General features: G+C 32.1%; 1 protein-coding gene across 2 annotated transcripts; it reads right to left on the bottom strand.

The window, feature by feature from the left end:
• Positions 1-1,837: 1,837 nt before the first annotated feature.
• Positions 1,838-11,054, bottom strand: LOC145579144 (protein ALTERED PHOSPHATE STARVATION RESPONSE 1-like). Of its 2 annotated transcripts, none has more exons than XM_081636410.1 (6): positions 10,873-11,054; positions 7,736-8,697; positions 6,144-6,334; positions 5,259-5,482; positions 2,846-3,173; positions 1,838-2,721 (listed from the first exon to the last, which is right to left on the bottom strand). In XM_081636410.1, exons 2-6 carry the CDS (start codon positions 8,493-8,495, stop codon positions 2,272-2,274), a joined length of 1,953 nt encoding a protein of 650 aa, XP_081492536.1. In that variant the 5' UTR covers positions 8,496-8,697; positions 10,873-11,054; the 3' UTR covers positions 1,838-2,271. The 2 variants fall into 2 exon arrangements, with proteins under 2 accessions (XP_081492536.1, XP_081492537.1); XM_081636411.1 differs by lacking the exon at positions 10,873-11,054 and adding an exon at positions 10,740-10,858.
• Between the last annotated feature and the right edge of the window lie 15,806 nt (positions 11,055-26,860).

Raw genomic sequence — 26,860 nt, 5'->3', positions numbered from 1 at the left:
TACCATGTTAGTACCATGTTAGGTTTAAAGCTTTGATCTTTAATGCTTAGTGACATGCTAGGATTTGTTATTAATCTTGTTAGTATCATGCCTAAGATCTTGCTATTATAGCTTTATTATTAACATGATTATGATTATTATGATTATGATTATTATGATTATGATTATTATTATGATGATAATTATTATGTTGCTTGATGCTTATTTACTGTTATTGCTTGATCACGCCTTTTATGCATGTTTAAAGGGAATTTGTACTTGTAATCACGCTTAATAAGATAATTAATAATCTTGTTTAGGGCTAATATGATTATAATTCAACTGATCGCCAATAATAGATTTATCTGTGCATTAAGTTCAACCAACATAGATAAACAGATTTAGGGTTAATCTATTGTTTGCATGCTAGTCAGAAAGCGCACATGAATACGAGAAGAATGAAGTAGAGACCTATTTAGGGCAGGTTCAATCTCTTTTAGGTTGGATTTGTACCTTCATCCCCGAACCCTATTTGGTTCAAGACCTTTTGGAGTTGACGATCTCATGGATCGTTAAGGGGTGTAATCTTCACCTTGTGAACGGTTTACAAGTTCCTAAAACTTGGTGGCGACTCTTTTGCTCTAGCTTCCTTCCCTTTGGACGCCACCATGCTTAAGTGTATGATCACAGTGGAGTTCAAGTTTGGGGTAATGCTTGAAATATTCCCTACAGGCACAAATCCCCACCCCTATAAATACCTCAATCATTTATGATGGGAGGGGAATTTGGTGACATAACCTTAAAAAGAGCATTAAAAGCTCCAACTTCTCTCTACTTTCTCTCTCTAATTTTTTCCGTTTTCCAATCTCTAACTTGATCGTCGAAGGCGGATCTCCGATAAACCAGAGTTCTGTTGTTTTACAGGTGTCCGAGTCTACTTGTCGGCAGAGCGTGACCAGTATCCCGAGGGAATCCGAAAAACCCCTGAAACAGGACCAATGGAAGAAGACCAATAAAAGTGGGATTATTAAATAATAATCTAAAGGCGGGATTATTAACAGCAAACCAAGTAAAGGTGGGATTATTAGAATCAATTTTATCTGTTTGTTGTTGGGTGAGAAGTTTATTTGTTGTCAATGTGGCAAGTAAGCAAACATATTAGAGGTTTGTTTTATTGCTATTGCTCTTACATTTCATAATCACATATTCACATGATTCTAGCTTAAAAAGTTGATCTTCACTTTCAATCTTTTACTTTTCTTTGTCTTTAACTTAAAAAGTTGGTTCTCTCTTTCTCTCTCTTAAGCTTTGTCCCACTTGTTAATAATCAAAAGGTTGAATTACTAACATTAAATTGGACAAAAGTTGGATTAATAAAATCAATTTTTCCTTAATTTTTTTATTGCGCTCATAAGGCGAAAGATAGCCTGTATTCACTCGCTCAATTTAAATTACATACACTAGTTATATCTATAACATAAGCATAAAACAACAATGCTAAAAATAAGGGTCCATAATTCATGATAAAAATTAATAGATTTTTAAAATGACTCCAATCAAGGTCTTGTTTGGCTCACCTTATTTTTGCTTTTCTAATCTGATTTGATTTGAACTTAATTTTCTTATTGGATGTGATTTTGGCTTATTGTTTAATTTGAGTAAACTTCAACATTATATAACCCTAATAATCTATAAAGAAAATTATATCAAAAGTGGGATCTTGTAAGATTCATAATAATGTTTATTTAATTAATATGTTATTTTTCATAATCAAATTAAAGATATTTAGAGTTTAAAAAATCGTACATAAAATGATTAAGTATATTCAGAACTTATTTTTCTATTTTTTCCAATCTGATTTGAAAGTAATAAGGTACTGAAATAAGGGAACTTTACATAGCCTAAGTTTGATTCAATCAACTATCAAGTACCATATCAGTGTATCTTACTTCCTCCACATTTTTCTTAATTTCACCCACCACCTTTTTACACTTTTCCCTTTCCTTCTTGTTCACATAGTAAATGTTAACAATATTATTAAACAAGAGGTAGTATATTAAGTTATTAATTCATATATCGGGTTCCAAAACAAACATATCCAAGTCCATTTATGCACATTCTACAATTGGTCACAGCTGCAACTGGAAATTTTAATTATGAAGATCAGCAAAATTCATCATAGCAGTGTTAAGTTAAAAGCTTGCATATGTATCAAACGAACACAAAGCCGAATTGCCAATGACAATAGCACACAAATTTTATCAGACCTTGGGCGATAAGTCCTGCAAAATTTTAGCCATCAGCGTGTGTGTTCTCATCAGCGTTGTAAACTTGGTCAGCGTGGTTAAGAACAGTCTCAAAAAATTGCTTGCAGGCATTTGAAAATTCTGTCAGTTTTTCAAAGACATGCGGGAGGCTTTTTTGCAGTTTACTTAAGGTCATGGCCCTGCTAATCTGGATTGAACTCAAATACCTAGCCTTCTCATTTTCATGCATCTTTTGTAAGTCACCAATTTTCGCACGTTTGACAGATAATGGATGGTTCTGGCTTAAACCACATTCCATATCTGCAAACCTATTGCTTACTTGAAGCTTTTTTTCAATCTCACTTAGTGACTCTAGTTCCTTCAGCCATTTCATCTCCAACTTGTCAACTTTTTTCTTCAGGTTGAATTCTTCCTGTTGCTGCAATCTTATTGATCGTATAACCTTAAGAAAGCTCTTAATGGCCTCTGAAAGAACCTGTCATTTATGAATGTGTAATTTGAATAACATTAACAAACTCGGACAAATCACCTGCAGTTTGTGTTGTATAAAACTGAACCCAAATCTAATATGTAAATGACACTGATTAACAGCCAAGTACCTGAGCAGGTAGTCTATCAAGGGCAAGCAGCCAATTCTGGCAGAGTGCGCGGACCTCAGAAGGACAGCAGTTCTGATTTTCACCGTCTATAGCACAGTCAGTAAGCTGAATCCACTTGCACAGGGATTCTATGTAATCTCTTTGGGACTTTGTGAGTCTACAAAAACTATTGTACCAAAAGCTGACCCCACCCTCAAGCTGCATAGCTGCTTCACAATGATTTTCAGTGATTGGTTCTGTGTTGTGACTGGTTAGAAGTAGCACCTGCTGGGAGATTTGAAACTGAACTTGATGGCATTCATTCATTGTTTTCCACATTTGAATGAGCCTGCAAAATGTCATAAATTAGTTTTCTTTTGAGGGAAAGGAAATCACTTTTATACGAAATATTTCTATGCTTTAACATTCATCAAGAATCGACAAATGGTCCACAATTAATAGTATCATATCAGAACAACACTTTTTTTTCCAAAATTCAGCCAAATAAACTCAGGGAAGCTCTCCACATCTCTCTTTTGAATCCTTGAGTTTCTAATCAAGATGGCCGTGGCCCTTCTAGGATGGCAAGTTCAAGAGAACTTATTCGTGTTTTAAGGTGGCGACCAACAAAGGCCAGCTTCTTAATAGTCAATGGAAGTGATTAAAACATACAAAATAGGAATATGAAAGACCATATTCTATTTGCTAGAGCAAGATAAATGATTTCCAAGTTGAATGGGTTTTTCTTTCAGGACTCTTTAAAAGATCCTTTTTTTTTTTTACAACAAATCCTCAATGCATAAAATTTCCTCTCCTGTAGACACTAATGTTCACTTTTCTGGTGTAAAATGTTCCATAAGAACTAGGTATCCAAACCTGAATTGAATCAGAAAGATATAAACAGCAGCTAGAGTCTAGAGAGGAATCCTATCAGTGGCATCACCATTTGCAAAACAAAAAATAGGAAAAAATCCTATGCCAGAGGTAACAAATTTTGAAATGCGTAGAAATACATGCACATTTGAATGAAGATGATTTGAATTACACCAAATACAGAATTTACAAACAACCCAATCTCACTCTAAATATGAAATTAACCACTTATCAGTGAATATAGAGTCAAACATATAATCTACGCCCCAATATATATAAATAGAAGCTACTTAAGAAAACTGAAGAGTATTTTACAAAAACAAAGATTTTAGAAGTATTGCATCAAGCAAACACCATTTGAAATTCAGTCACGATCCACTAATTTTTTGATTAATTCAATCTTCGAATACAAATCAAAGTTCTGAGCTAATCAAGAAAAAGAAGGGTGCACTGAAGTTATCAGAGCTCTCTCACCAGCTTTCGCATGTGACTTAAAGGTTATAAACTGTAGAGGATTAAGAGAGTTAGTAAGAAAGAGAACTACTTTATGAAGATGGATCACTTAAGCAGAGCTTATCAGAATGAACTTAAAGCAAGTCAGGACATGTATAATTCCTGAACTAAAGAAATTGATCCATCTATGTGCCTCTTCTCTCAAAAAGCTACCTAGCATTAAATCTCAACATATTGTCTGGAAGGCAGGGATTGTAGAGGTGATAGTGAAATAATGTTTCATGTCCCAAAGTGATGCTAACATTGTGATCTGCATTATTGCTATTTAGGAGCAGCTAAGCATGGCTACTCGATGTCTCATATAGGGAAAAAATTATTTGCTTGTATACAGCAGATACATGTGATAAGGGGGAAAGAGTTTCCAGATAATACAGAGAAGAGAAAGAGGGAAGAAGAAGAAGAAGAAGATCAGGGAGAGAATTTAGAGAGAGAGAGAAGTTGCTGTAATCATCATTAATGTGTGAAGAGTAATTACAACAAACTAAATAGACAGCTAAGCTCATTACAGCCATACAAAGATTCCCTTAATCAAAACCGTAACAAACTAGAAAAAGACAAAATAGCAAAGAACAACTTTTCCCGCCAAAACTTAAATTGATCTTAACAATTAATCAACTTGTAATAATCTCCTATATCAACATGTAAGATACAATAGAAAACATGGGAGCTTATAAATACATTCAGTCCCTTGAGACCGAAAGTAGCGTGCACTTATGGCTTATAAGAGATATCCCCTTTGTCCCAATTTAGCGTTCCCCTTGTCTTTTTTGTTTGTCCAATGTAGTTTGCTCCGTTCTATTTTTGGCTGTAGCACAATACTTTTTGAAACACTTCTTTCTTTCCACTACTTAAAGCTATGGACCCACACTCTATCTAGTCCAATTATAAAAATACCCCACCATCTTCCGTAATACCTTTGATTTCATCAAAATAATAATTGGTAACTACACCACAGCTTATTACCTAAAACTATGCGCCAATTAAAACTTTAAAAGCAGACTAAAATTAGGTAATTTATATCAGATATCAACCATTTAAAGATGATTACCCAGTAAGTAACGCAATAAGCTGAGGATGCAGCTCCTTGTCTATGATTGTTAATATTGTTGCAGATGTCCTTTTCACTGACTCTTGCAAACGGACAATATCAGATTGCAAATTTTTGACAGCAGACCGCGTTTTCTCTATCTTGTCCAATTCACCATTATCATCTTCTAGCTTTCGTAATGATAAAGATTTTCTCTTATGCTCCACTTTTACAATCTCCTCTTCCTGCATACATTACAGCATTATCATTTAAACTCTTGAATGAAATGATGGTTCCCCCCCCCCCCCCCCCCCACCTTTTTCTTTCTAATTTTTGATAAAAATGCTGGTAGCCATGGTTTAACATTAGTATGTGTTTATCTGTACAATCATTTTCAGTAATTTGCCTAAGATAAGGTCCATTTCAGGGAAGCTTATATTTATAATCTTTGTCATTCCATAGCGCTAAAGAAAGTTTTAGGCATTTAACAACAGCACATAATCAAACTAAAGTGAACAGTGCAAACTTGGGAGTCTTGGTTTTAGTTTCTTCCTCTAAGACTAACAGATCAAATTCTCAGTCACAATCTAGACTCGATTATACAAATGTATAATACTAACAGAAAAATCAACTAAATTTTATTCTCTTTTATCTTGAAAGCTAAATCATACATGGTATTATTAGTTTTTGTTACCCCGAGTTTAGCACAACCTGAACACAGACAGTTTGGGTGTCCTCCCTTTTGCCTTTAGAAATCATTTGATCTTTGCAAATTGATGATTTTGGTCACTTTTTTAAATTTATCCCACACTTCAAGTGTCCCAAAAACATCAAGTATTAGTTGAATCATCCAGTCAGTCACCTAAGATTACTAAAATTTATGTATGTAATATGTTTAGATTTTACCCTTACTGCCGCGTAGAGTGTCTGCTCTTCAGCATAAATTTTCTCAAGCGTGATGCAGTGCGCTCCAGGCTTGCAAGGTTCAGTTACTTCAGTAGGGGTGCTAGGCTCCAAATCATCCTTTGCCACTTGTAGTGATCTAGATGACAAGTTCAATGGAAGAGAACTCAATCGAGCAGAGTTGTTCTCCTTCCCTGAAGCAGATAGAAAAACACAAGACAAGTATTATTAACTGTTTTTTCAGTGCAAGTTGAATTGATAACTCATGATAGCTTACTAGAGATAAAACTAAATGCTATCAACGATAATGTTACAAAATTCGAAGAAAAAGGGTTTATTATTTTGATTCAATTTGCTACATAATTGACATTGAACCTACATTAAAAACAGTTTTCCAAATGGGAAATATCATCCAGCTGACAAATGAAAGTTTGTCAGAGCAAGTTTATCAATTTTCACTGAAGCTAGTTTTGTCTTCAGACTTTGGAAAAAAAAAAAAAAAAAATTCAGTTATGCTCTGCATATCATCATGCATGTCATGTAAAATTGCAACAGAAAATTACAACAAGTCATCTTATTATTATTATTTTTTTAAGCTCCGCAATGTTCAGAGGTCAATGCCTTAACTAGACAGCGAGTTGAAGTATCAAAATCTGATCCTAGTTTGTTGTACCATGACTTTCAAGTACTAATCCTTCCAAATAACTAGCTACTTCCGAAATTACTTAATCAAAGTTTTCCAGCTACTGCTCTACCCAGAATCAGCTGTTGGCTATTGCCAACTGGACACTGCAGTTTTGACACACAAGTTGCACACTTCTAGTTCACTTCCTAAACCATGATTAGGAAGCTTTTGACCATAAGCCTACTTTTCCTGTGAAAAGTGCTAATAGAAATATCACCCATCTTATTATATGAAGTAGTTCCCAGAGGTGGTCCTCAATCAATGTCAAACACAATCATTCTTTTAAGCTACTATTACAAATAAACTAATAAAGGCTCTCATAAGATGTCATGCAACTGAACCACATTCTGAGTAACTTGTACTTGTAAAAAATTTTGAGTTGCGGCAAGTATAGGGCTACCAAGACAACCTAGGAATTCACTTATGTAATAGAACAGAAAATTTTGTGTCTAGATATAAAGGAAGGTCATTCTGGCGCAAGTTCCCATGTATATACAGGTTTTAGTGGTCAAATTATTCACCGAAATTTATCCTAACTCTTTTCAAACATGTCCCTTTCAGAATCAAATTTGTTACAAGTCTTACAACTGGCATTTACTCTGGAGAAAGGATATTATATAGTGGCTGATTATATGTCCAAACTTCCGAAAAGAACAAGAAATTGAAAAAGCAACCAATTACAGTTAAAAGGGAAAATAAAGCATACTTTCAAACAAATAAAAGCAAGCTTGGGAGGCAGTAATTCAGGACCTGAATTGTCTATTATGATTTTACAAACGAACAAATATGCATATGTATTAGAAGTGAACTGGTTGAAATGCAAATCAGAAGCGATAAGCTTATTGGCATGTAGGAGAAAACTCAAACAAGGTTGTCAGAAGTAGCAATATAGTAGAGGATAAAGACTTACCCTTTTTTCCTTTCAAGTTGTGATGCAGGGAAATATTACTTGTGCTCATGTCTACTAAAACTGCTATCTCCTTCCCACCTGCAGATGCTTTCAAGAAGTAATCATCAAGCTCCTTAACTATGCCCGATAATGTCTTTCTCTTCCTCCACACCACCATGGGTCTATCTACCATATGATTCATCTTTCCAGTCACCAAGGAAGAATTATCATCAACATTTGGCGAATTTGCTCTAAGAGCATCAGAAATTTTATCAGATGTAACATGCACCTGATCATCTTCATCGAACTGTGTTTTTGCCTCTGCCCAATTTTCTTCATCCATGTCTTCAACCAACACACTCTCTACTTTATCTTGTCCCAAAGAACTCTCAAGTAAGTCACAGGGATCCCACAGGCAGAGAGACAGTGGAGGGGGGCAATCACTACCCTCACCAACCTCAGTGATCTCTTCTTGTGCTTCCTTGCCATTTTGATTATCTTCAAGCTTCTTTGAATCAGGACTATCAATTGGAGGAGGGCGTGGAGGGGCGGGTGGAAGAGTGAGAGGTGGAGAAGATCTCACTTGACTCTCAAACTCCAGTGACTCTAACTCAGTGTATTGTCGGAGGGTTATGCCAGTGTCTTTTAATGCCTTCAAGTATGCTAAAATGGCACTGGCAAATTCTTTCCTGTATCCTAACAGTTGTTTCACAGTCCTCCTCCTTTCCTTACAAATCCGTACTCTTTCTTCGTTATCAAACTTTGATGAACCACAACCCATTATGCAAATGTTTCAAGTTGATCTTTATCACTTCTACATCCAAATAATGAGGAAGGAATCATAAATAGAGAAAATGCTTCACATGTTTTCCACTTCTTTAATGTCAACCCAAGGCGACATGGTGTACTAAGACTTACAATACTTCCTATCCCTCTATCCGCCACAGCAACAGTAATTTCACAGAGAATAATTCATAATGAAGCTGCAAGAGAAAAAAAAATTTTGAACGAATGCTGTTATCTAAAGAATCTCAATACCAAATACCAAACCAAATAGCACCATTAGAGCAGTATCTCCTTCCATCTTTCACAAGCCACTGCTTTTGTCAACATCTTGAAAATTTGTAAAACACCAAGATTACAAGAGTACCAAAACTAAAAAATCTTCTCAATTAAAAATAAAATAGCTAGTAGCCTAATGTTTCTATACAAGTGCTCAAACTTTCTTACATATTCAAGCTCATAGCCAAATTCACCACCCAGGGGCGGATCATAGTTGATGCTCGTAGGTTTCCGGACCACCTAAATTTTGTTGAGCTATCATATATACTTCCTTCGTTTTTTTAACATGTGCAACAAAGGAATATTTTATGTCTCACAATTAATATCCTTTTGTTGCCAATGGTAAGGTTCAAACTTCGGCCCCTTTTATTTTCCGCTGGTGTTTCCACCCCCACCCCCACCGCTACCCCTGACCACAGCATTACTGCTCTTTTGGAACGAAAAGAAATAGAAGGGAGATTCCCCATAGTAAATACAAACCATTAGCAGATTACTCTTTTCTTTTTCTTTATTTTTTTCTCCTAGATTTTGTTTTCTATCTCCCTTAAAAATCAGTAACATTTTTTTTTTTACCAGAAGCATACGAGTAGTATTAAAATTAATAAAAGTTCACCTTGTCAGCTAGGACAAGGAGAATAACAGAGGATTCACATTCCTCCATCCAAATCCTCTCCTCAGAATACGATAAGGAGAGCTTTGCAATGGAGTCAGCAACCTTATTACAACATCTAGGATAGAAAGAAAAAATAAAAGATTCAAGCTTGCTAATAACATTAAGAGTATCAACAGGCCCAGCCCTTACCATGTGCAACATGAGTAGCTGCACAGGGCCCAACATAAAAGAAGGCCCATTTTTATTCTTCTTCTCTTAGAGCTTGTAAATATCGGTAAATGTAATTTTAAAAAGGTTGCAAGTTTGCTTTCGTTATTCTCTTGCTCAACATTAACTCCAATCAATAAATATTCCAATCAATTAATCAAATCTTGCATTTTCCCATGAATAAACGTGCTATATTTATAATTTTCAATTAATTTTATTTGACTCCTCATATTTTCCTTAAATAATTCAAGACTCCTCCCCAAATTCAAAGAGTCGGAGATTTGGTTATGCTAAATATTTGATAATCAGTTTCATATGGCTAAATTTCTCTAAATAAAATTATCCAATTTCAAGCTCATTTTTATTCTATCTTAATATTCACATAATTGTTTTATATTTGGGGTATTTTTCTGATTTTCTCATAAATAAAATTGAACGATTTCGTCAACGCTTGTTCCGTTGTTCGTCACAAACTCAACAATAGTAATGAACTTTCAGGTTTGATTCACATAATTTATCTAATATGAATGTTAATTAGTAATTATAATTAATTTGTTTTAAAAAAGATGATAATTGTATTCTTTATACTGTATATTAATGCATATAGTGTTACTTGACTAGTTTGTGTAATAGCAAAGAATTTCATCATTAGAGATGAGTATTTCTTATTTAGAGGGCCTCGTTTTTATATTTGCACAGGCTGAGTATCAAACACGATCATCTGCACAGGGGATCTCTCATGTGGTTGTGATTCAAGGAGCTTTTATAAAGGGAGGCAATCAGTAACATTAGAAAACGAGAGAGATGCTAATTTGCTAAGCATACAACACATTACATTAATCGAACAAAAAATACCCAAATACCAAATTTAAACTACTTCAGAGGAAACCAATTATATAATACACTGAAGGGACAGTAAAACAGGAACACTGACAAAAATTATCTACTATGTGATTTTTCCACCATTAATAAATAAACAAATCAACAATTATTATTTTTTTGGTGAAAACAAATCAACAATTATACATATTAACAACACCCCAAACAAAAAAGTACAAAAAAACTAAAAATAAAAAATAAAAGAAAAGGAGCAAAACCAAAATCTCAAACAATAAAACCAACAAAACTAAACAAAATACTTACAATAGAATGTCAGGAAATATACCATGGGTGGAACTCAAACCCAGAAATTTGAATCCTTAATACTAACATTTTTGTTTATTTATATCAAAGTTTCCCAAAAAAAAAAAAAAAATAATGGAAGAAGAGTGTTTACCTGGGAAATTGAAAAGGTTTTTGGAGCTTTGGAGAACGAAGAAGAAGAAGAGAAAGAGAAAAGACATGAACTTTTTATTGCTCCAGCTGCATGTTGTGTTGTACAAGAAATTTTTCTTTTGTTCAAAAGTTTTATGAAGTTTCAGTTGTCACCACCTTAAGGTCCTTGCCTTTAAGGCTGTGTTTTTTGCAACTCTTGGTAAAAGGTGGTGTTCTGTGCTTTTAATTCTGTTTTATAGGTTTATAGTATATCCTGCTGTGAGTGCTTTTGTTTTTATTAACTTTTGAAGCACACTTTTTCTGTCTTTATTATTTTGCTTTCTTTTCTTTTAGTTATTATATGAGTAGGGTGACTAGATCTTATAATGCGGGTGTATGGAATTTGGTGGAGGAAGTTGAAGAAGTGACCCGTGGTGTGACATGAATTCGTGGAGAAAAGCTAGAGGTACACATAGTGTACAATATTCTTTTGTACACCACCAATTAAATTATGCCAAATTAGCTAGCTTAAGAGGGAAATTAAAAATAGAAGAGGGAAGCTTAGGCAGGGATTTATTTTACTCATTTACCGCTTATGCAGACTGTGTCGGGATTATTTTCACTTGGGCGAAAATTATAGCAAATAATAAATGTGGAATAGAGAATTAACTTTCCCAAAAATCTTATGAACATCTCAGGCAACATTCATCTTCTTCCCTAAAATTATTTTCGATCAATATAGCAATTTGAATAACAACTATACGAAGTGAAAATTCTACTATGGTCGTTTTAACATTATGACCACCACTATACTGAATTATCATTGGACGATTTTTTAATTTTTTTTTTAACCTTGGTCAAACACTATTTTAGTATTTTCCTTTTTTAATTCAATTTTTATTTTTCAAAATATAATTACTGAATTTTCGAAAATCATTTTATAATTTTCGAAATTTATTTATTAAAATTAGTTTTTAATTAAATCAAAAAATTGTTCATCAATGTTCTTCATAGTTCATCATTGTTCTTCAAGTTTGTTCATCCATGGATGAGATTAAACACGAACACATGATCTATGTCCATTAAATTCACTTGCACATCAAAAGCGATTAAAAATATGGCCCGATTATAGAGCAAATGCGAAATTTTAAGATATCCAAAATTTGGGGTCGTAGCGAATATGGGCGGCGATTTAACTCCCTAAATAGGTTTTGATTGTACAATATCAGTCAACGTTTGCAAAAACGGCGATTTTATGTAATCGAAACAACAATTTTTAAGTTTTTCGGTAAACTGGGTTTGGGAGGAAGAAGGAAAAAGAAACTGCATCATTTTTATTCGAAACCTTGTTTGATCCAAAATATACGGAAATCGAATTAGAAATCTTGTTTGTGTTAAATGTTTTACCCAAATAAGGATAGGACATTACCTGTTATGAAAACTTTAGTTAATAAAAACATATGACTATAGGTTCTTTTGGACATTACCAATTACTGATTTATAATTCATTAATATATTGTTATCTGCTTAATTGGTAGTAAATATGACTGTAGTCTTCACTGGACAACCACAATTCATGTTAACTAAATTTGGTATAAATGGTAACTAATATATGTTTACAGTAATTTACTATTATGGTTTGTTTTCTGTATGCATATACTTCAATATTAGATTAAACACCCACAACATTCACTTTTAGAGAAATTAACACTATGTTTTTTTTTTTTTTTTTTTTTTTTTTGTATTCCCTTGTTTGATCCCAAAAAACTAAGATTGAAATTTAAACCTTATTTATGCACAAGTAATTTACCAAACATCCAATAGGGATTTACCCGAGAAATCAAATTAATTAAATATTGGCTATCGCCATTAAATGTTGTGGATATTACCAATTGCTAGATTATAATTTGTTAATATCTTGTTATCTTTTTTGTCTAAATAGTTTTGCATGACACATATGGGAATATGTTTGTATCTATTTTGTGACCCAATGGCTGTATACTGTTTTATATAGTCTCAACACTGTTATTAGTCACACTTTTAAAATCTGTAAATTAGTAAGAAATATTTTTAGCGGAATAATGGTCTTAACATTACTCATAAAATGGAAGTCTTATTTTTAATTAAAAGAGCTAAACATGTATATATAATTTGTTTGTCACACATGATTTTTACATAATGATAATTGTATCTAGATTATGGCCCAAATGGTTATGTACTTGATTGTTATAGAAATTAACCGAATTTTTGTTTATTTATACATAAATGGTTAGGCATAAATTGGCTTTTACTTGTTAAAATTTGGAGAAGGAAAATAGTTTAAATACAAATGGGTAATGACATTCAAATAAATATGATAAATCATATTATAATTACATGTAAAAGCATAGCTACGCGGTATCTTTTTTCAATTAAACCCTTCATTGAATTTTTCAAATTAAATTGAATTCAAAGTTTTGAATTGACCGCCCATGTTTTTCGGTTGTCAGTTACAAAACTTCAATTTATATCCTTGACCTAATTCTTTACACATAACCATAATAATAAAAAATAAAAAAATAAAAAAAAGGGGATTCACTATATTCTGAAGGTTCATCTTCAAGTTTTGGCGAATTCATGATGAAATGTGGATGTAGTGTTCCCTCTAAGATTCGAACTGTGACCAAGCATAACCACAACAGGGGAAGGAAATTTCGTGGTTGTGGAAAATTTCTAAATCCTTTCGGCATTTGTTAAATGGTATAAAGATTGGAAAGTTATTTAAATAATAATTTATCTAACTTTAACAACGTTAATGAATATGAGTACATGTAATATTCTTTCACTAGGGTTCCAATTACAAATTAGGGTACAAATTGCAGGAGGCTGATTGTGGATTTTTCAAATGGTTGTACGATGATGTCGATGGATAAGTAGAGTGTGAGATGATGTCAAAGAGGTTGGATGGAATTGAGAAAGAAGTTGAATCTCTAACTATGAAGCTAAACAAAGTGAAGGTTAAAAAGTCACAATTTCATGAACAAATATGCGACTTGAAAAGCAAGTTATGTCAATCAAATACGAAGAAGAACAAACAAATTGTATACACAACAACGACTTTGTTTGCGCTGGTTATGTCATGGGCTATGTTTGTGGTCAAATATTGTTGAATGATTTAGCTAATGCTAAATACAATTGAATAAGACTCATTGTGAAATCATTTGTTTGGGATTTTGTTAATGCTAAATATTATTCCTGTTATCTACCAATTCAATTTCAATTTTAAATATTACAAACAGATCTTACTTCAAAAAATTTAGTGTTGTTAAGATCATTAGAATATCATATTATACGAGGAAATTATAAAAAAATCAGTTGATGTATTGATGCCTGGCAATTATTTTAAATTATGCCTTTTATACATCGAGTTGTCATAGAAAAATTGCTTATTATCAATAAGTGGATAATCAATGACCTTATATAGTTGTAGAATTAATGGAAAAATTGCATATCCAGATTAAGTTCATAAGATGGGGATATCATGTTTTCCATACATAACACATTTTAATTTAATTTGGTAATTAACCTCATAATGTAGGAACATACCATACTTAAATACTTAATAAGTTACATGCCATCAGTAGAATTTTGCCACAAAGGGCCCAATATATTTTAAGATCTAGAGTACAAATGACTTAAATTGTCTTCACACCGCACTTGAAACAACACATATACTACAACCAAAAATAAATAGTTCCCAGGTATAGATACCTTTCCAAAAAAATCGAAAGCCTAAACATAAAATAATAATTAAAAAAACAACACAAAGTTCGATAGCTTAATTATCATCAAAGCTGGCATTTCCAGAATCAGAATCAGAATCATCATCAGCGGGTGCACCACCAGTAGGCCTGTCTCTTCCCCCAGTGTCGTCTTCACCTTCATCAGCAACTTTCAAACAATGAACAAAAGTAATACAATTAGTTTTCTTTAATTGCTAGTATAAAAAAGATAGGTAATAACCTGATTTATATTATGTCATTACATATTAATGTGTTAAATAGAAAGTAGATAACATGAGTTCAACCATATAGGTAATTACCGACATATAGATAGTCAATTACCAATTTAATAAAAACAGAGCATAGGCAATAATCAACAAGGTATATGGTCATAACATATGAACTCTGAGATAAATACCATAATGTAAATTAAAGAATTTTAAGTAGAATAAGTACCTGCAGCCTCATTACGAGCGTCTATTATAGACTGTGCACTCTCTCGGATGTCACTCATAACATCATCAGTGAATATGTCCGGCCTCATCCGCTTAAGCATTTCTTGCACAATGATGCTCTCAAGCATGACAGCGTCTATAGATGATGCGTAATGGCTTCCTTCACCATCTTCATCTTCATCTCCAATATCTGCCTCCTGCACTTCAGGAAGGCGCGTCCGTTTAGGTGCACGCTTTACCCCTTGATTAACCCACTTGTTTGCCTCGATATCATAAAAGCATTACTAACGGTATTATCGTTAAAGGTTGCTTTGGTCCAACTATCACTACTTCATCAGATAAATCAAATTCAAAATGCATAAAAACCTTGGTCAACCACATCCCATAAGGAAGGAATAGACTTTCCTTTGATGATATTTGAGTAGTAATCATGTAGTCAATCATCATCCTCGGCATATTCATTTGATACCAGCAAGTACAAAGTACATGACCTACATGTCTAGGTATGTTAATGAGGATAGCCTACCATACGACAATTAAAGGACCTGAAGAGAATCAGATGAAGAAGACGCGTAGGCAATGGCAGTTTATAAATTTCTGGTTTCTTATGCCTACCAGAGTCTTCTTCATCAAGCACAAGATTGAGACTTTTCTTAATATCAAATTCCTTAACAGTGCTCCATTTCTTACCCGGGAGAACGGCACGCACCCCTACTCGAGGGATCTTCAATATTCTGCTCAAAGAATATTCATCCAACTTTATCTCTTTTCCCTTTACCCAAGTGTATATTACTCCCTCCTTTTTGTTTGCATGGTCAAAGTGAGTGTAGAATTGGCGAATAAGGTCGAGGTATATAGGGTGCTTTTCTGTCAGCAACTTGTCCCATTGTTGGTGCTTAAACCACTGTCTTATAAAACCAGCATGGACTTTGTCAAGCGAATCGAAGTCTACATGTCGGCATTCACAAATATTCCTACCAGTGAATGTCTTGTAGTACATCTCACGGTAGATGGTCGACTTGAACCGTGGATCCGCTTTTGGTGCTTCGTCACTACTAGTACCTACTGCAGCTGGAGAGGATGGTGTAGCAGGGGTGGAAGCTTTCCTTGTTGATTTTCTTCTAGGAGGGGTAGTTTCTTCAAGCCCAACGATATTTGCCCCTCTTTTGGGTCTCTTATTTGGTTTCGTTGCTACCTGCTTATATCTGACCATTTTGCTACAAATAAATAAATAAATAAATAAATAAAACAAAAAGTTCATTAGGAAAAATCAAATCATAATGCAATTTGAAATTGCCAGACATAGTGAACTAAAATAAGGGTCAAAAGTACACATACAGAGAAGATTTGAGCTACTAACATATTCAAATAGGTATTAACCAAAACAACAAAGAGTTATTACAAAACCAAGTAAACAGAACATTATAATGGTCATAGGTATTAATCAATCCAATAAATGGATAATGCATACTCAAATCAAACTTCCATTTGAAATGGCCAAACAGTTGAGCAAAAAATAAGGGATTTAGGAAGACAAAAACATAAGCTTATATCGACTGTCAAATTCAAAAAGGTATTAACCAAAACAGAAAATAGTAATTATAAACCTAATAATGAAGAACACTATACTTTAAATACATATGCAATCTTGATAAAACTTAGCTGATTGGATTACCTTTATAATGAAATTAGGTATCAACCAATACAATAAAAAGTCATTGCAAAACCAAACCAGACTGCCATTTGATATGGCCAAACAGATTGAACCAAAATGAGGCTCATCATAGGTAGACATAAAACATAAACTTTGATCCACTATCAGATTCAAATTGGTATTAATCAAAACAACAAAGAGTAATTACAAACCCAATAAAACAAAACATTATACTTTGAATACATAGGCCAATTTCAAAAACCCCAACTGAATGGATTTCCTTTAAAATGCAATTTGGTTTTACACAATCCAATAAGTGGTATTGCAATAAAATTATAAAAAAAGGACATTTGGGTATGAACACATAGGTAAAAAAAAATAATTATACGCAGGTTGGTATTAACCAATATAAAATGGGCCATTACAAACAGAATGAAACAGATTTATAATTATTTAGAAAAAACAGAGTGCAACCAACAAAACCAATAAAAGAATACAACTTAAATATGCATTTTATTTGAGAATTTCTCTAAAATTGTACTTAAAGTTCATAACTTATAATTGAACATATGAATTAACATATGAAACATAATACAATAAGTAATAATGACAACTAAAAGCATAGTAGTTCATAAATCAACAATTTAAACAAAGGATTCCAAATCAAAATGAAAAACAGACTACTTTTAAAATACATGAAACTAAAAAACTTAATACCCTACTTCAAAAAGTTAATTGAAATTCAATTAATATGAGAATAATACTAGTGTTGATTCTCACATAACCAAATACACAAAAAAATAACAATTGCAAACTAAAAATAAAATAAATTAGACATGCGTCACCCGAAAATTAAAGAAAAATAAATTGAAATACTCAATAAGCCAAAATGAATCAAATCAAATCAAAAACCACTTGTTCGACACTGTCATTGTAAGCAAGAAACATAAATTTTAAAAAAAAATAAAACAAAAACTTTAAATAATTAAAGAGAAAATAACTTACTAGGATTTCGCTTAGGAATTCGACAGTATTGAGTTTGTGATTGGAGTTGGAGAAAGTCGAATTGGAGAAGAAGAGTGAGATAAGTTTGGAAATTGGGGTTTTGAAAGGCGGTTTTGAGGGGGTTTATTTCTTACTTTTTTTCCCCTTAAATGAGTAAGTTATTATTTTGTAATTTTGTAATTTTATTTTATTTGTTTGTAATTTTTTTTTCACCCTAAATGAGGCAAGTAAAATTTTGTGGATGGGTATGGTTGAGTGTGTTGGTTGATGTGATGATCATGATTACATCACAATAAATGTGTATTTTTTTTTACCTAAATCTATGAATTTAAGGAGTTATGCTTTTTTTTAAGACATCACTTTATTTGTAGTATATGTACTTATGCATTTTAGAATTTATGTTTTTTTTTAATACATCTCTTTATTTTTATATTTGTATGTAAAACATATTTTATGTATGTAATATTGTTGGTTATTAAATTCACGATACATGTTAATACCTAATTATGTAATCCAACCTCGATATCACTTATTTCACAAATGGCCATGAACAAGCTTCAACCAAGAACTGAATACGTGTATACTTGTAATATATAATTTCAGTTACTTAGCAATTTGCACGTACTCTTCAACCTTATTTGTTACGGAGTACTTTGCATAATGAATTTTTTTATTATTTCTAATTACTAATCGCATAATATGTTAGTACCAAATGATTATTCAAACCTAATTTTGTTAAAATGAATTGGGTGATATATTTTTAAATTTTATATGAATTCAATAATGTAATAAATGTTTTGTTAACACTAGTTCAAAGTGTGTTCACTAACAATATGTATATAACAAGGGGAAATAAATTCGAATATATCATGAAAAAATAGCAATCAAGCATATATACTAATTAGGATGATCTATTTCTAAACGCGAATTATATGCGTGGTAAGAAAAAGTATAATTGCTAAAAACGTACTCTGTTTGTGATATGAATTGACATATCATATGGTAACAAATTTCCAAAAAACAAAAAACATTAACATACAAAAAAAAAATATGCTATACTTAATTATAAGAGGCTGCCATGATTATAAAATCACCCACAAAAAAACGAATCTTACCATACATGTGTTTTATTTTGTTAGTACGGTATAGATAAAAATAGCCTTATACGGACTATCTGCCATACATAATCCAACTTTAAATCTTGCATAGTTGATATAAATAGAATTAAATTATAAATTTTAATAAAAACCTACAATGTTGTGTATTTATGTTAGTAGTCTAATACAGAATATTTGTCAATATATCCTTCTTTTAATTAATTAATGCATTCTTATAAGCATTAACAATGAAAAAAAAAACCAACAACTAACAGTTTTTTTGGTTTACCCACGTTCATATTTATTAAAGATTTTCATTAGATTTAAAAAATAACAGTAATTTCCCCCCACTATTTAAAAATACAAAAAAAAAAAAAAAACTGAAAGATTCAAGTTCTTATCTGCAAAAAAACGGTTTACATAATGACACCACAATTAAAAAAATAAAAAAAAAGGGTACAATTTTCTTCTATATAAATCATTCCATTGTCCTTGTAAAAATTTTAAAACAAAATAAAAACATTAATTAAGACACAATGGAGATCAAAGAGAGTAGTTCAGACAAAATGGAGGAGGAGCAAGACAGTATATGTGTTAGATATGTTTACATAATGGATCTTATTTTAATATTATTGAATTAGTTAGACTATCATAAATCTATATAAATATAGTAATAATATCTTTCATTTTGTTAATATCGTATATGATGCATTTTCTATATTTGATACATTTTCTAAAGCATATATAAATAGAGATCATATAATGACTTCTTAAAATGTTCATTACTTGCATTTATTATATTTGATGTTTTTCCTAAAGCACATGGTAATATAGATCATATATGTTCAATTCTTGCATTTAATTTTTTTACACTGTTCTTTAATATGATATTAGTTAGTTAAGTAGTTTATGATATATTGAACGCTTTAAGTTTGAAACTGTTTGTAGGGAAAATGAATACATGTTTTGATCTCACAATGTGTAATGTCTTAAATCTGTTTTGGTTATTACATTTGTAGAAGTAATCGTTGATGATGACTAAAATTTGATTGACAGGATTTTCGTAGTGAAGGCAAAAGGCCATTAGACGATGATGGATGCAATACATCTTCTAACAAAAAACAAAAGACAGATGATGTTTCAAACTATGATGAGTGACAGTTAAAAAGACAGAGGATAATTGATGAACAACACGGACAACCGAACACTAGAGTTTGCAACTGTTGGGTTTTGATGAGTTCGACTCACCGCGAAAATAAAACCCGAGCCCATGAACAAACTCACAATTAATATAACAAAATGCATAAATAACAAGAATAGAGAAAATACTAAATTACCCTTGTAGCGTGCTTCGCTCAACCGGAAGGAGCTCTTACTTGAGAAAGCCGAGCCTCACAAATGACAAGGACCTCCAACGAAGTCCACCCACAACTCGACCCGACCGGTCTACTACTTGGAGGTTAGCCAAGTCCGACCAAAAAGACTACCCGAGTAATTAATGAGCTTATAGGTTTTCTCTCAAGTGAAGATGTCTAATTGAGCTCTTACTCAAGTGAACAATCCCAAGGTATGCCTTGACTATTTATAAGGAGTGCTTCCTTGTGAATTCCACTCATCATTCAATGTGGGACTTTTTCACAAAAAGATCCCACATGTAAAGAATGTTGAATTCAATCAAGGAATAACTAAGTAACAAGTGTCACATGGTTAGGTGAGGAACACTTCCTCACTTGCTCCCCAAGGCAACTCGCATGCATTGTGAGCTAACCATGTGGCACCCAACCTTGAGCCCCAAGTTGGGTTCAGTTGGGCCGCCACCCTTCGGCCCGCATCCATGACCCGTCACCCGGGTCCGCGGCCCGTTAACACATGGCACTGCCAACGTGGCACGCTGCCACATGGCATGCTTCCATGTGTGCTGCCGCGTGGCGCGCTTCCCTAGTCTTCGCATGGCTAGGGTTTTTACTTGTTACTTGAAGCATTTTCCCGTCTCGCCAATTCCTAAATTTTAGCTCGACTTTTGAGATTCGGTTCCGATGCTCTAAGCTTGGAATCCGACGTCTTTGTTCATAATACTCCGGTGACTCATTAATTCATTTCTGGATTAATTCGTCGTGTCGGATCGTTAGTTTCTTGGGTGTGACCCGAAGGGTTCAGTCAAGATTAAGCTGTAATATTAATTATGCATTAATATTACTGATCGGAAGTGGCCACCACCTAGGCATTCCGATCACTTGAACTTACTGAATAAATAGCTTTCCAATAGCTCCGAACCCTCTATCGGAATAATACACTTGCTCGAAGGACACCATTCCTTTCAGCAACTGTTTACAGAATATAGCAGAAGATAAAATGAAGGACCCTAAGTGGTCTGTTCCTCCGTTACCAAAAGCATTGTACTTTCAATTATGCACGTTTCATGATGTGTTACCTAATGATCCAAAAAGTCCTTGTGTAGGCAGTGTGAAGACCGTGATAGAGTTAATTTGGTCAAAAATGAGTGAAAAAAGGGTTTCTCAATCAATGCTTATCTGTCGTGAATGGGGGAAGGCTATACCATTCTTTGTGAATGATTCGAGAGTGCGTCGGAGGTGGACTTGGTTTCATGACAACCCCAATGAATACAAAATCAAGAGGCCAAAGCCGAATTACTTTAAATTTATGACTTTGCCCTGTCTACGTCAAAAAAAAATAAATAAATAAAAATTACTAAGTAATAATTATGTATTAGTTGTTTTTTTATCTTACTTAAAATATTTTTATTAAATGTAGTTGTGCTGAACAATTACTATGTAATGAGTTATGTCCTGAATGATAATTACTAATATTGACATCTAATATTGTGTTTTTTTTGTATGTACCCCCGAGTTTAACTGTAGCTGTACTTTTGTTACTCCTTATTTTTAACTTTGTTTTTTTTTTTTTGGGAAATTTAAATATTTCTTTTTTTATTTGTTTTATTTTTTGTTACCGACACAAATAAAAGACAAAACATATATCCTTTTGTCAGATTATATAGTTTTTATAAAAAATATATCCTTTGATATCATGGTACGACATAAAAACATGTTAACAAAAAATGTGAACATGTTTCCTTATTGATTTATAAATCTCACTTATTATTTTTGTCACACCAATCCGTATTATAAAAATAGGAAAAAAAATATGCTATACCGTGATTTTACAATTTGTCAATAAGGAGCTATAATTATGGTAAAAACTTATACAATAATATCACATACATGGGAGAAGATTTGACTATTTGAATTATTATTGTTATCTTATGCAATCAAATAATATGATTATTTGAATTTCTATTGCTATCTATTGTAACTGCATAATTTATCAATATAAGATTACAGTTTCTATATTGGAAACCTAACATATATTATCATATCGTTTTTAAAATTTAAATCACAAAAACAAAATTTACATAACTGTAATTGTTACGTATATTCATAAATTTCGCTTCAGGATAGCAGCATATCTTAAATAATCCACATGAAGTGCCTAGAATTATGGCATAGTTGTATCCACCACTAGCACTTTGTTCATTAGTGGTTATCATTTTCCCTTTTATTTTACCAAAAAGAAAAAAAAAGAACTTCCTTTTTAAATCGTGTGAACATGTATGAATATATTTGATTTATGATTTTCGAATATTATCCTTTTTATCTCCAAATTTATTTACTTTATATTTTTTTCAATAAATAGATATAATATAAAAGGTTTGACTATAACCCCTATTAATATGATTGATTTTAAGTTTATCAAGGATGAAAAAGTCAATATGTAATACATAATGATTGTTTAGGTAAATACCAAAAATTTGAAACTAGTTGTTGATAAATATATATATATATATATATGTATATGTATATGTATATGTATGTATGTATTTTTAACTTAATAGGTACTCCCTCCGTTTCATAATGTTAGTCCCATATGGAATCAGTCACATAAAATAAGAAAAGAAATATATTTGGAATCTAACATTAAAGTACAACATAATTCATGATTAGTTTACCTTATTTAACTTTTTTTATTTTTTATTTGGAAAGCACAAGTCATAATTGCATAATTTAAGGTAAAGATTTCCTTACTTAGAGTCATGTCATCAATACACAACCAATTAATTCCAAAAAAAAATCAAGTTATAAATGAAATATATTCAATATGGGTAGATCTTTTTGAAACAACCAAAATAGTATATGGGACTAACATTATGAAACGGAGGGAGTATTATTAATTGGTAAAATGCATAAAAACTCATATACCTATAATATACACAACAGTTTTTTCAAGACCAACATGTAATGTCCAAATATAGTGTACAAATTGACAAAATTATATACAATGTCAGACATGCCTACATAATATCTTATTTTGTTATGGCTGAAATTGATTATATTATACTTCGTAATTAGCATACTCAAACCATATATGGCTTGGCCAAATACAATATATGACACGACCCACTATCATTCTTTTTATTTTTTATTTTTTTATGTAAACACGACCTACTGTCTTTATTTATAGTTGTTTAGTGTGTTATCTAGTATATTTTATTAATGTTTGTTATACAGCTATACATGTGTTATTATTTTGTATTATAAATTTATATAACAGTCGTATGTATAATCATTTAAGTTAGGTAAAGTGTGTTATATTTAGCGAGAAGCTAATTGACACCCTTATTTTACTAGGTAACTCCCACATTTAAATATGAATAGACAAACATACTCTCGCGTGTATTTCATGTTCTTAATCAATCTAACATCCTCTCCTCTCAACAAACCACCACCAACCGAGAGCAAGGTCATCGGACACATCGCCGGAACTAAAATCGTTTTTTTTTTCTTTTTTTTTTTTGTGGAGGGGGAAATGCCTAATTTTTTTCAAAACTCTAGGGATGAAACGCCTAGAATTTTCAAAAGATCATAGAAGATTCGAAAATTCTAGGCGTTTTACCCCGTAGAATTTTCCAATTTTTTTACATTTTTTATTTTTATCATAACTTTTGATTCCAAACTTGGATTAAGGAAAATAATGTATCATTGGAAAGCTTTGGAAGTCTACTTTCCAACCTATTTAGAAACAAGTTAATATCATTTCTAGATCTTAATATATGATCGAAATAGTGTAAGGGTATTGATTTTGGACCAAACTTAGTATTTTATCCATATCTTAAGACATAGAAATGATATTGATCTGATTCTAATTGAATTAGAAAGTAGACTTCTAGGAATTTCCAACGATATATTATTTATGTTAATCCGATTTTTGGATCAAATCTTATGATAAAAACAAAAAATTCTTAAAAACTGGAAAATTCTATAGGTGGAAACGCCTAGAATTTTCGAATCTCCTAGGGACTTTTGAAAATTCTAGGCGTTTTTCCTCTAGTAATTTGAAAAAATTAGGCGTTTTCCCTCTCTAAAAAAAAAAAAGATTTTAATTCCGGCGATGTGTCCTGTGGTGGTGGTTTGTTTGGAGGAGTGATTGTTATTAGATTGAATTAGAGGCCATAATAAATAAAGGGTATGTTTGTCCATTCACTCCTCTTGGTATGTTTGTCAAATTAATTCAATCCTACATAATAAATAAAGGGTATGTTTGTCCATTCACATTTATATGCGGGCGTTACCTGGTAAAATAAGGGCGCAGTTTAACAATCCCTTTATTTATTATGTAGGATTTATTACATTTTTACTCAATGCAATCTAATATTGAACCATTTAATATTTGGAGGGAAGTCAATGCACACAATTTGGCGCCACATTTTGGTGGGAAAATAGATGCATTTTGGCGCCATAATGATGCTATATATACATAGCAAATAAACCACATCAAAGCACCACAATTATTCACTCACAATTGCTTTCTCTTTGACTCCTGTAACTCTTTCTCTTTATCATTTCAGTGTATTCACAAATGGCTCCTAATCCAGATGCAGTCTTTGATCATTTGTTTGACATTATTCACTTTAGTTTATTTATGTCACACTTACTTTACACTATTTGGGAAAAAAAATATTATTGACATCTTGCATACTTGTGGGCAACTACCTACGGTTCAAATGATTTTTGACGATGAAGCTACGGTGTATTGTATGGATAATGGGATGCCATATGATGACAACCCGAATAGTGGACCTGGAATACTTGGTGATGATGTCGGTCAAGCTAGAGATTTCATCCAATTTTGAATATATATGAAAAGACTAATTATAGCATGTGGTGTAACACAAATTGAGCCTTTGGTTGAAGGTCAACCAGATTTTCTTAAAAAAATCTTTCGGCTCGAGCGTAACTCTTATTACAAAGAGCAATATATGTTCGAAAAGTTGCCATTGAATGATAATGGAAAGCATGAACTTGAGGTTGCGGAAACCCTTTATGATATGGTTTCAAATGAAGATACATGGACGCCAACAACCTTCACCAAACGTCCTGAGAAAGTACCCAAGATTACAAAATTTATTGATTTTGTTGATCTTACGTTGGAGGATTAAATGTTTTGAATTTTTTAATTAACTTTTATTAAGTTATGTTTTTTAATTAAAGCTTAACTTAATATCAGGTAAAACCATTAGGGTTTATATCACAGATGTATTTTTTATATTCAATAATATATAATTTCCTTACTTTGTTGGTTTTGATATATATTTATATAGTTTAATACCTGTTTAATTGAGTTTACTTGTTTTATTCAATAATCAACACAGTAGCATTATTTATGTGTATAAATATTAAGTTTAATTTAATAAATAAAAATAACACCGGAATAAAAAGTTTTAAGTGAAGGTTTTGTTACTAAAAAATAAAATCTATTTCGATATTATTGCTTAAATTTCGACATGCATATATTAGGCGACTATTATGGAGTACATTATCATTTAATTCGTGGTAGGTTTTAAAAATTACATTTTATTTACTATAATTAAGGTAACAGTTATATAAGTTTAGTTTTTTATTTACTATAATGAAGCTAACAGGTATGAGGAATATATATACTACCTCCGTTTCATATTATTTGCAACGATTAGAAATTTTTCCTCTCTACTTTATGTCAAATCGTTGCAAATAATATGAAACAGAGGTAGTACAAGTTAAAAGTCCAACTATACCGTAACTATAGCCTACAATCAAGGCAACGTACAAGGCAAAGATATACATAGAAATATATACTTAACTAATTTAAAGATATGTACAATACACCTAATATATGATAATCATATCATATATTCTAACATATACTCTACACTAATGGTAATATATGGCAAGATTAAACAAATTCGAATATCAGTATCATATAAAATAATACAAGTTTTTGGATATATTTCGAACACCGAAAAGGAAATAGTACATGTTAACACGATCTTAAAACTAAATGTGATTTAATTATGTACATGTGTTGCTGTTTGACGGATTTTAAAGAATAATTATACCCATTTATTATGGATAATTTATATGCTATATATATATTTTTTTTTAAAATTACATAAGTAAGTAGAATGAAAATTATGTAGGACAACATTGGCTGTAATTGCTAAGTTAAACAATTGGAAGGAAAATAAATTAGGTAATCCAGAATTATGTAATAAGTCAATACCTAGAATATATATTGAAAATACTCATAACGATTTTATTGAACATTAGAAAGTCTCAACATTAATAATAAACTAAACTAAACTAAACTAAAACAACTTGATAATATCTCTGATAGCTGACATTCGGATCCCAATCGAAAATGGTGGGCATTATCTCGAATATGCTAACCTCATACCTATCAGTAGCCCTTGCAACATTACCCGCGTGGTATGTCCTTAGTATTAACTGTGTTAAGAGGTCAACAAAACCACCCCGTTTAATAACAGTAGGATGGGCAGTTTGTGCCATGATATTAACATCAAGAACCTGTTCACTTATGTCATTACCCTCCTCACCTACATCATGTCCATCCAAACTGTAAGTTTTCTCATTGGTGGGGTCAACTTCATTGAACATACGTTTGGGTCTTCCCCTTCCATTTCTTT

The sequence above is a fragment of the Chenopodium album genome, chromosome 14, assembly GCF_948465745.1.
Source record: "Chenopodium album chromosome 14, dcCheAlbu1.1, whole genome shotgun sequence".
Taxonomy (NCBI): Eukaryota; Viridiplantae; Streptophyta; class Magnoliopsida; order Caryophyllales; family Amaranthaceae; genus Chenopodium; species Chenopodium album.
Note: the sequence above shows the minus strand (reverse complement) of the source record. Positions and strands in the feature narration are given on the sequence as shown.